This window comes from Pezoporus occidentalis, unplaced genomic scaffold, assembly GCF_034315485.1.
Source record: "Pezoporus occidentalis ecotype Australia unplaced genomic scaffold, CSIRO_AGI_Poc_V1 ctg45, whole genome shotgun sequence".
Classification (NCBI taxonomy): domain Eukaryota; kingdom Metazoa; phylum Chordata; class Aves; order Psittaciformes; family Psittacidae; genus Pezoporus; species Pezoporus occidentalis.
This window is the reverse complement of record NW_026915780.1, coordinates 8,195,343-8,207,501: the sequence shown is the minus strand read 5'-3', so window position 1 is coordinate 8,207,501 and position 12,159 is coordinate 8,195,343. Positions and strand designations below refer to the sequence as shown.

Below are 12,159 nucleotides of genomic sequence, written 5' to 3'. Positions count from 1 at the left end.
CAATACAGAGTTTATGTCATAAAACTGATAAAGAATGAAAGAGTGAAAAATAAGTAAAATGTCCTGCCATCTCAGGTAGCGGTATCTGCAGTTTGGCCAAATCCCTTTCCTGCTCTTAAACTGTTTCAGATTCAGCGATATATGCATCTGGGACAAAGCTCTTAAAGAGCATCCAAACCCAAATGCTTCAATACTTGTTTGCACAGGTCCAGTTGATATTTTACACAGAGCATGGGCAGATTCAAACTTTGCATTTCTAAGCAACATTCAGAAACCATTTGCGAGTGTAATTCCAGAAACCCTTTAGAACTTGTCCCCCTTGTCTTACCCAGCATTACGAAGCAGCTTTGATAGATGTAATAGGCACACAAATAATAGTTTCTAAATGACTCGGTTTCACAGTAGGCAGAACATATTCTCAAATTATTCTCCCATTTAGATACTCTTTCTGATTTCAAAATGAAGTAGAAGCTATGAGAGTTGGAATACTACTGACTACTCCTTTTAATTATTCTTAACATTTCTGGAATTACTATGAGGACTGATATTTATCAGTGCCAATACTTTCAATACCAGGGAGGAAGATCTCCCTCTTCTCTCTTCCCCTGCCCAAGACCCTGCTCGCCTGCAGGACAAATCACACCAACTCCCTCTAAGTGCACAAGTCACAGAGACAAAGCATCTTTCATTCTAAGGACAGGCTGGAACAGCTCTTCTGCTGATTCCTCCTCTCCATGTCAGGAGAGAGGGAATGTATTAAACACACTAACAGTTTAGACAGCCCAAGAGGTATTAAAACCTACACGAGATGACTCTCAGCAACGTATCAAGCTTGCTCTACCTCCAGGTATAGAACCTAAGTGCTGCACTCACTGACTGTGCCACAGACACCTCTGGCATTTGCCCACCCATTCCCCTGTACCAGTGCTGTCCCTCGCCCTCACAATCAAGGTTTCACTGAGCCTTGGAAGAGCCAAATACCTAGTCATTTTGAAGCGAAAAGACGCCACAGGAAGGACCTGTAAAGAAACCATTTTTACCACAGTGCTGGCTGCAACTCACAGCAATGGAGCAGGCTTTCCTCCGCAGTATTGTAATGGAGAAAGCACGCAACACCAGACTCAAAGTCAAATTAAACAAAATGCCATTAAAAACTTAGCTGCTGAGACAACATTAGATCAAAGCTGACCAAAGGATAACACAGTCATGAGACAAGTAATGGCATTAATTTAACTAAGTAATTCCTGAACACAGCCTCCATAATAGCAAATCTTCCTATAAAATCCTCTCTCCCATTTCATTGGCACTGTAATGCAATGGAAGTTTGGCAGAAAACACAGTAAAGGTGCTGTAACGCTACTAATGAACAGGACCTGTGTATAGGGAAGTCAATATGCATAAGCAAAAAGACCAATGGCACAACATGGAAATGGAAAATTTCCATGGAAATGGAAAAGCTATGAAGGTGCTGGACACAACTCACAGGACTAAAATGAGAACCCTGCTCTGATTTAAATATGCTCTCATTTGAACCAGCAGGAAACTGGCTCCAAATTTCCCCATAGCCATCAAGGGTAGGGCACTGCTCGCCTCCTCACCTCTGAACAACACCCAGGCACATCTGAGGTGCTACAGCTAAATGTTTAAGATCAGCAGTGGACATCCTCATAAACAAACTTCAACATAAATATTCTACCAGGCATATGTAAATATGTACTGAGATTTATATCATCTGTTCAGTGCCTCTGACATTTCACAATAGTGTTTATTTCCTTACTTGCTAATTCACAGAACTGGATAATCTACAAGGAATTTACATATTAGAAATGAGCAAGACTCTTGGGCATAACTTCATAAATATGACATTAGCATAGCAACGTTCTAATACAAACATACACAATGCTAAGTAGGAATAAAGCATTTCCTAAGGGCAGAGGAGGTCCTGTAGCCACTGAATGAGTGCTGTGTGACAGCTTGCAGGGAGCTCAATGACGGTGAAAGGACCCAGCCTGTCTTGCGAAGCAGTGCTCTGTGCTGCCTCCTCATCCTGAACACGCAGAGGAAAAGAGGCTGGGAATTGGGTCAGAGAATCAATGACCCTCCAACTGTATCAGCCCAGCACTCTTGTCAGGGCAGGGAAGATAAAACAATTCCAAGGCCAAAACAGCTCTATGAAGACAGTGGGATTTAGCCTACAAATGTGGATTCCTTTCTTTCCAACGAAGAAAAAACTCCACAAGTAGTCTATGACGACCATTTATAGACTCCAACACGTGGCCTGTATTCACAACTGTTAGTGTCCACACTAATTTACTATTACAATGCAAACGAGAACATAATTTACGATTACAGTGCAAATAAACCTCATTGTAACGAATCATTTTTTCTGTCACCTGGTCACTAATGGACACAAAAATCATTCTGAGACCTGAAATACCATTTCATAGAGACACCAATGAGAAAATGTTTCCAACAAAACCAGGTAAAATATAAACTGGAGGTTTAAAGATTCCCCCGTTACACGAGGGAGTACCTGTGAACAGTTCTGGAGAAGGCACACACAGTAACTGAATGCAGGCTTTTGTTAGTCCGCTAAGGATGTCAGAGGTGTTTGCTTTTTCCCCTTGACTCATCCTTTTTCCTAGTGGGTATTCTGACCCTTAGTCCTGGGAAATCCAGCAGTACCAAAAAGTTCCTCTCTGGTGCCTCATTAATCACTCCCCTGCCATGTGCTATCTTACCTGCAGATGTAATTCTTCTTGCAGGACTCTTGTAAATTCAGGCAGTTTGGTTTCTCCCTGTCCTCATATGAACACACAGGAACAATAGTCTGCCGTCTCCTTTCTGTACAGGCTACGTCTCGACAGGAGCAGAAGAGCATCCCGTAGCTGTGCTTGGGGGGGACTTTGTCAAAAAATAGCCGGAGGGCCTTATGACACTTCCGCTTGTTACAGATTTCATTAGACGTGCTGCTGGTGCAGGGGGTTATGTAAGCAGATCTGAACCTCTTGCAGGTATCATTTAGGTTACAAGCTTTTGCTGCATCCAAGCAATTGTTCCCCTTTGAAAGTACTGGCTCCACTAGAAAAAACAACACAACAGCAGTGAGAAACGCGGCACATTTATATGGTGGTTTGATGTTTTTTTCTGTTTGTTTCACTGTCAATGAGATCCTGATTAATATATTTGTTACATGTACAACCCTCAGCGCCAGAAACTGCAACCAGCCCTTAAGTTTCTTAGGGTAATGGTTAACAAGTAAGCAAGAGCACAGGCATGCATTAAGAACAAAATGCTGCCAAATAAATGACCGTTACACTGGGCAGGCTTACTTCATCTTCTTTTTACCAGACATGCAGGATGAATACGGGGCAACACTTGGCCTCAATACAAAGCTATTAAAACCACTGGTAAGTTGGTCGGGATACGTTTAGCCCATCACACAAGAACACAGCAAGTGGGCTCCTGACTGGTTTTGTACAGCTCTGACGTTTCTTATTTTCCCCTTGAACAGTATAAATGACATTCAGCATCTACAACAAGTAACAATATTTAAACGTAATTTGTGTACCCTGCAGAACGTAAAAGCCACGTGCCTGTTACTATAGCTTTTGAGGTATGAGAACAGCCCACCCAGGCAGAAAGGGAAGCAGGTGCAGCCTTATGACTGAGCTGTCTAAGGCCACCCACAATGCCTGTAAGCTCCACACTTAAAGACACTTACATGAGATCTATAGATGCCACCTGAACCCTGGAAGTTGATGAGTTTACAAGTTTTGAGGAAGCTGATGTAGAATTAATAAGTAACTGAAAAAAAACCCAAACCATTCTTGCCTACAAGAAGTTATAGAAAAAAATTAAACTCAGATAAAAGTTAAGGCTATAATTACACATTTAATTTTGCAATACTTTATGCAATACTTTATCCAGATATTAAAACTCAATATATGCTTTGGTTGAAAATGAAGGCAACTGGAATTAGAATGCAAAATTCAATTAAGAATAATCGTAACGCTGCTCTGGATATTAGGAATGCCAAGATCACAGATCTAAGAAAATACATTAACTTCCCATTGCTACAGATTTTGCAAGCTGAACAAAACATTTTGCAAATAACTAAAACTCTGCAGCAACCTCCTAGGGGGGTTGGCCAAATGTAAAACATCTCCAATGACCTAAAGCTCTGAGTTCCTCTTAGAAACCTTTCTTAACAGATATTCCAGCTTTTCCTATAAACTCAGTCCAAGGCCCTTCTACAACTCAACGCCACTCCACTGCACTCTCCTGCTATGCCAATGCCCATTCCCATATCAGGACATCAACCTTTTCTGTTTTTCCATGGCAGGAAGAGAAGATGCAGCCTGGGGGATGCTCTGCACTGAGGTACTGTACTTGCTTGAACTGACTGTGCTCAAGATGGGCCTTGGATGTCAGCACACACTCAGCATTATAGAGCTACACACATACATACATCTCTACTCCTCCATGTGCCTTAACCATGCCAAGTGCAAGGTCCTACACCTGGGTCGGAGCAATCCCAGGCACAGCTACAGGTTGGGCAGAGAACAGATTCAGAGCAGCCCTGCGGAGAAGGACTTGGGGGTGTTGGTTGATGGGAAAATGAACATGAGCCAGCTTCAGTGTGCGCTCGCAGCCCAGAAAGCCAACTGTATCCTGGGCTGCATCAAAAGGAGCGTGACCAGCAGGTCGAAGGAGGTGATCCTGCCCCTCTACTCTGCTCTTGTGAAACCGCACCTGGAGCATTGTGCGCAGTTCTGAGGTCCTCAAAATGATTTGATGATCTTCGTATAATTTACTCCACCTTTACATCAGGTTCATACTAGAAGCAGGAATTTAATATTTCAGCACAAAAGGACATGGAACTGTTGGAACAAGTCCAGAGGAGGCCACGAAGATGATCAGGGGACTGGAGCACCTCCTGTATGAAGACAGGCTCAGAAAGTTGGGGCTGTTCAGCCTGGAGAAGAGAAGGCTGCGTGGAGTCCTCATAGCAGCCTTCCAGTATCTGAAGGGGGCCCACAGGGATGCTGGGGAGGGACTCTTCATTAGGGACTGTAGTGACAGGACAAGGGGTAACGGGTTCAAACTTAAACAGGGGAAGTGTAGACTGGATATAAAGAAGTTCGTTACTGTTAGGGTGGTGAGGCACTGGAATGGGCTACCCAAGGAAGTTGTGAATGGTGCATCCCTGGCAGTGTTGAAGGCCAGGCTGGATAGAGCAGGTTGGAACTAGATGGTCTTAAGGTCCTTTCCAACCCTAACTATTCTGTGATTCTATCCAGAAATAACGCAATGCATAAGTAGCATTAGATTTGTTTTTCACTGTAGTAATATACTGCAACTACATTCAGGATGCTCATACATTTAACCTTTGTACATTTAACATTCACACTCCAAGTCCTTCCCAATCTTGCACAATAAACTTCTTGCACAATAAACTGCAACTTTTTGCTTCTTACCTTCGTAAATTACAGAATTATAAACATGCGACATTTAACAGAGCCAAGCATTTCTTTCAATAGCAGCCTCCCACAGTTCAAGCAACACCAGATGCAGCAGATATCCAAAATACAACCCTCTCAGAAAATTGTAACACTTCTACATAAAATGTTGTACTACATTAACAGCCAACTATAATCTTAACTATGAACTTGCAAAGTTTTTTCTTAATACAGTATATAGAATTATATGTTTAGTACAAATATAATTACTATGTAATCTGCCGGGCATATAATTATGCAATATATGAATAGCACATGCTAATTACTGTGTGATTGCAGAGTAATTACATGGTTATTTGTGCCTGGAGTCAACTGCTGAATTCCACTCTTCAAAACAAGATTCTATGGAAGAGCTCCGAATGGGGCATTGCAATATGAACAGACATCAGCTTGCTCTGTGATACATTATAAAGCACGCTTTAAAGAAAAAACAAGACGTAACAAGGCACCTCTTTGCTGATAATCATAGATATTATTTCCGTTAAGGGTCCAAACTTTAGCAAATGTTGCTACAGAATTAAAAAGCACTGTGAGTATGAACACCTCAAAAATCAAAAGAGACAGGTTAATCAATCTCTTTAAAAAGTAGAGGAGAAGCTAATTCACTGACAGCACAAACAGCACTGAAAGTTATCTTTGATGGAAGTTGAATTAGCTGCAAATTGTTCACAACAAGTTACACATATTCACATCTTTCATGCAATTTATATATACCCAAGACTCACATTCCTTTACATGTCAACTTTGAACATGGATCACAGGGTTTTTTTGGTTGTTTTTTAAACCAGCCCTGGCTGTAACATGCCACTTGCCTTATCTATTTTGAAACACATGTCCCCCAGTTACTGTTTCTGGCATATATTTATCATCACATTATACAAATGATTTTTACCCTTAAAAGCAAAGACTACATACAACGAGGAAAAGATATGCACCAACTGCATTTGAGTGACATGAAACTGTCTAAACCACCTCTTCTCAGTAATACCAACTTGTCCCAAGGTTTTAAACCATGTTTTAATGCAAAATTTGCAACCCAAAACACACTCAATCCTTTATTTATTGCAAAAGTACAACATAATTATTCCTAAATCCTGCGGTAACTACGAACAGTTAACCATACTGAGAGTGTTCCTGAAGATTACTTACGCAGCAGTAATGCATAAGGTCAAAATTTCACCCAGCTTCTGTTCTGCAAAGCTTAAATTATTAAGACAAGCAGGAGTTTGGCTCTTACTAGGTTCTGACTACGTTAAGAGCAAATGGATCTAATCCAGAGCTACTTTTTCTGCCAGCAACCTTTGGGAAAGGTTTGTGTAAGGAGATCCTTTCACAGTTTCCCCCCTCTTGGGACACTTGGATATGGATAGAGGGAGATCAAAGCAGCAGCCCGGGACAAGTATGATTTCTTTCCATCACCATTTCCACACCCAGAGCTTCCTCTCTCCAAAGTCTGCTTTGCCTTGGGCCCATTCTGGAAACCTCTGCCAAATCATGCAGCTTTCCACTCCTGCCAGATCACTGCCGACTCTGAAGTTACTTCCAGGCAGGTGGTAAGTGATGCCTCATGCCTGTATGTGAGGCACCGGTTCACACCCATGGCAAGGGGCCCAACAGCAGCTGAGAGCTACTTTGCTGCTATGGGTGCTACCCTGATGTGGTGCAGGCAGTCATGGAGCTGCTGCCTTGGTGGGAAAGCAGCAGTTCCCAATATCCACAGAGTTAGGATGCCTAAAAACATACTCTACCAGCAGTTTGCTGTACACTACATGTCAAAACTCTGGGGTAGCAGTAACTGGCTTACTGATACTAACTTACCTCTACATGGATCACTGGCTCACAGCTCTTCTACTGTACATGTAGTATGTGCATGCAAGGTGAGAAATCTCTTCCTGATAAATTTTACTGATGAAAAAGCAGGCCTTGTATTACAGTATAAGGCGCAACCACTTTGATGTGAGCTATTTCCTGAACACCCCCCTCTCCCTGGCCCAAGATTGTTACAGATGCAGTGGTTCTGGACTCTTACTCCCATACAACACCAGAAAGAGCCAGCCAAACACTCCAATCTTTTATTCAGAGATGTTTCTGAAGTTTTAATAGGGCTTTCCCTGCCCTGCGTGATCTTCCTTATGCTTCACCCTCTTTCACAGACTCTTCACCTTAATCTCTCATCTCTCTTGCATTTCCATTTCTATTTCATTTCTGCACCTACTGAGCCTTTGGCTGTCTCCTCAACTCCTGTTAACACCATAGGGCACAAGAAGGGATTCTCAATGGATATTGGGAGCTTCTTATTTATGCTCCCACTAGATGGAAAGAGCAAAAGGACTACTAGTTGCTCTGTAACATTCTTACTAAACAGCAAAATGGACACTTAGATTTCCATTTTCTTACAGCACATAAAAAGCAATTTACTGAAGCTGCTATTTAAAATTACCTTTACTATTTGCAAGTAATTAGCATTAGTAGGGTTTCTAAGTGTTTTAGTGAAGGGACTGCTGTAAAGAGAGCGATAAATGTTAATGTTATGGAAAGCAAAATTACAAAGTGATAGAGGTGACCACATGGGTATGGGCCTACTCCAATACAGACACAGAATATGGCATATAGGAACCAAAAACTGACCAGAATAAAGAGGAGAACCACGATCCCACTTTAACAAAAGTACTGCCATGGGGCTCACCAAAGTACTTCTGCTTTATAAGAAGAGCAGATTAAAAAATAAGGAAATCATGGGAAATATTGTCATCTGCATTTTAATGGATTCAAATAAGCTACCATTTTCCTGGACAAATTATTTCTAATCCCAAATGGCAAAGAAAAAATGAGTCATCCCTGAGACATCATGAGACTGATATACATACATATTATTCTGGGGTACTGCTTGTTTTCTTGCTCATCAGCATTTAGAGAACAGTCAGGCCTACTTCAGACCTTTCCCATAATCATAATAAGCAGGTGCTCTACCCTTTAAATTGAAGACAATCTCAGCCATAACCAGGGCTTTCAGAGTACTACAGAATACGACAAGATACATGTTGAAACTACAGTTGCTGTCGCAAGGTGACAAGGATGAGGCTGACTCCTGCGTGCAGAAAGGCACAACCCAAGGCTACAGCAACAAAAGGACCTAAACAAACAAAATTAGCTAAACTGAGACTTTAGGTTCCTGAGACCAAAGCTGGAACATTTTACACTCCTGGTCAGTCATGTAAGTCTTTGATAACACAAATTCCACAGGTCCCTAAAATTCTTTTCTGAATATACCGCAAATCTATTTGAGGAGGTAAAGACTGTCTCCTGTCCAAGCCCTACAGGGATCAACAACATTTGCATTGCTTAGTATAAACCAACAGACTTCATTTGGAAGTGTTCATCACTCAGAGACCATGTTATGAATAACTGCTACACCCTAAGTCTTTTTCAAATCATCCTGACCCTTGTTTTTATGAGACTCCACTGGTGAATCATCAGTCAGGATCTAGAAGGCTTTGGTTCAATGCCATCCTTAACATGGAGACTCAGAACCCCTGTTCTCATTTCCCAGAAGGGTTCTCAAACCATCTCATTGTAAAGTGTTCTCAGGAAGGTACACAGGAAAGTTGCAAAGCATAAGAGAGAGCACGATGCTTCAGGCCAAGGATGAGAGCTCTCCGTGGGAGGCAGACTGCTGGGTTCTGGCCTGCACCCAGGAAAGAGAGTTGTTTTTCTTGCAAGAGCAATGACTGGAAACCAGGATTCCCTCCCTGATGATGACTCCCTTAATTGTAAGCTTGTGGAGGCGTGATCCCACTTGTGCTCTCTTCTTCTAATCCCCTCTAAAAATCATAACCCTTTCTATACTACAACTCCTCCCCTTCCTTCCAGACCAAGCTACCCCCTAAGCCATAGGGTACCCTCCCAGGCTTTCTGAAAACCCATAGAGAAGAGCAGAGAGCAAAGGCATCCCACTTCCTCAAAGACTATTCTGTTTGCAAACTTAATGACTAAAGCATCATGACATCTTCTGCTAGGTGCCCATTAAAAGACAAGCTGCCCTCTACTCACAGAACCATACATTGATTGCTGCATGGACAGATGCACCTGCCTGAGGCTGTGAATCTGGCCCCTCGGGTCCAAAGTCCTCCAGCAAATCTCGGTTTCTGTATTTTGTATTCTCCATCTACACATTTCTTGTGCAGGGGGGGGGTTGTTAGTTGGTTTTGATTTTTTCACACAGTATCCCCTGTGCACTTTATAAGGGTTCTGAGTACCTTGCTAAGGATGTTAGATACCACCTGGAAGCAGAGGCTCCTGACTTTCAGGTGGATAAATCTATCTCTTGGTCTGTTCCTGGAAGTTTAATTCTAAGAAGGCCACATGCCTTACTTACTGCATTTTGCACTGCCCAAGTTCAACACCGAATGTGAGCTCTTACTAGGCAGGACTTTTGTTTCCATTTACACTTAGATCCTGTTGCCTTTAGCTGACCATTTCCTGGTGCATTTCATAGACATTTCAGATAAAGACTGCAAGAGATTGCAACTTCCGTGCTGCATATGTGTTGATGAGAAAGGAGAGAAATGGTGTCTTAAGATTTCCTTTGATACTCTCACAATTTTCTGGGGAAGAATGTGGACAGGCTGAGCAGAAAACTCAAAGGTGGCTGAGCCCTGTGGACAGGGACATCTGCTGAGGGCCATCTGATCAACTCACACATTATCTAAGAGGAAAGCCTTATAACCCTACAGTGAACTGGTTTAAAGTTTTGTTCCACAAAAGCAGGAAGGGAGAGGAAACCCTGCTCCCAGAGCTAACAACATTGCGGTCTGCTGCTGAAATTCCTTCTGTCTTCACTCACACAAATGTCCTGATCTATCACCTTTCATTTCTGCAACAAATCTAATGAAAGGTTATAGCAGGGTCCCTAGCTTTCCACATGGCACTGAGGACAGCAGTTCTGCATTATATTCGTGCCAGCACAGTTAAATCAATTTTATTCACTTGAGTTCTTCTGAACTGTCAATAATCTAAGTCAAAGAATTTGGTTCTTTAATGCTTTTACTTCTTCTCTCCAAGGTATATCGTGTAGGAGACAGATATGTATGAATAAAACCAGAGGCTGCTAAACAAAGAAAATTCCAATTGTTGCAAACTAATCCAGACACTGTTACATTACTGCACCAATTATTTCAGTTCTGCCATAAAGAGTTTTAGGGTGCAAAGGTCATTTTAACATATCTACACTGCGCTAGCATTTGGCATGGATTATGCACGACTAGGACCATATACAGAATATATTTTTTTCTGAGGGAATGATCTCGGTCATCCCATACACAATTCATGCTCTGTATTGAGTCAAAGGCTGGTTTTGTGATGTGGAAGGCTATTACCACAGTTTCGGCTGGGTTCTTCTAATTAATTTCCCCTTAAAATACGAGAGAAAATGTGTTACTGCATATTCTCTCACGTTATACAGTTCAGTATTTTATTATCAGCGTAATTCCAATTCAATATAATTGAGGAAGAACTAACACACACGGAAATACAGAATAAACCTGAGAAAATAGGCAAACCTACATGGTTGCCATGAGAAGTGATTTACTGCATGCAAGTTCTCAAGACACAGTGAGGGACTGTTTACCAAAGTCATGCCAATTTACAGGGCAACTTTCAGTATTTCTTTTTATTACTGCAGAATTGAATCCACAACTTGTTTCCTCTTTTCCTCAGACTTGATTAATTACCATGTTAACGTAACTACTGTTCTCTGGCTTATAATGGGCTCCCTCTAAAGTGCTGCCCCAGCAAAATAAACCAGGAGAAAGCTTCTAGCTCTTTGCTCTAGCATTTCAATCCTTTCTAATCTCACTATTTTTCAAATTTATGTTCCATTCCAATAAAGCTTGTGTGAATATTATAGCAAATCAGATAATACAAGGTTATGACCCTTGTAATTGATCCTTCAAGGTTCTTTTTGCGTTTTTTCCACTTGACGTGGTAAAAATTACATTTACATGTGCTTGTTGACACTTGAGAATTCTCTTTGTTGGTCATATACACTGTTTCAGAGAGATCACATTACATAATGATGTATTTCTAGTGCTTTATTTCTTCTATACCTACAACCCCATTAAGCTGTACGCAAACCTCCCGCAGGGCTGTAAGACTACAACTATCAAGGGGGCAATGCTCCTCCTACACTGTTCAGAGGCAGTAGTGCTGGGGAAAATACCATGTGAGGGTACAGGGTTAAACATCAGTTACTATTTTCAAATATTTAAAGATAAATAAAGGCAGCTTAAAATAAAAAGTTAAACTTCGATTTGTATAAAAATACACATTTTATGAACACAGACCACATGCGCCAGCACTAGAAATCAGTTACCTGTAGCAATGGTTTCTGCATCATATGACCACAGGAATAAAGTGATTAATTGGACTGTCTCAGTAAATGCGACCATTACACTTTTAATTAACCTTTTCAACCTCTTGCACCTTTCGGTTTTGTTATACATTAGACTTCTGCAGTTTTCCAGTTATTACCCTTGACTAAGCTTGAAACAATGCAGAGTTCTCTTAGAAAGATAAGAAAAACAATTCAAACAGCTCTTACTGGTCCTAATAAGAAAATACCACTGATACTGTCATCATA

At 41.4% G+C, this 12,159-nt stretch overlaps 1 protein-coding gene across 3 annotated transcripts in view; it reads right to left on the bottom strand.

Annotated features, from left to right (window-relative positions):
- The window catches only part of GFRA1 (GDNF family receptor alpha 1), a 144,069-nt gene that overhangs the window by 51,059 nt on the left and 80,851 nt on the right, over nt 1-12,159 (bottom strand). For all 3 annotated transcript variants that reach the window (XM_062635361.1, XM_062635360.1, XM_062635359.1), the window contains exon 4: nt 2,742-3,081. In XM_062635361.1, the coding sequence (XP_062491345.1) occupies nt 2,742-3,081 (340 nt within the window). The remainder of the gene's footprint in view (nt 1-2,741; nt 3,082-12,159) is intronic.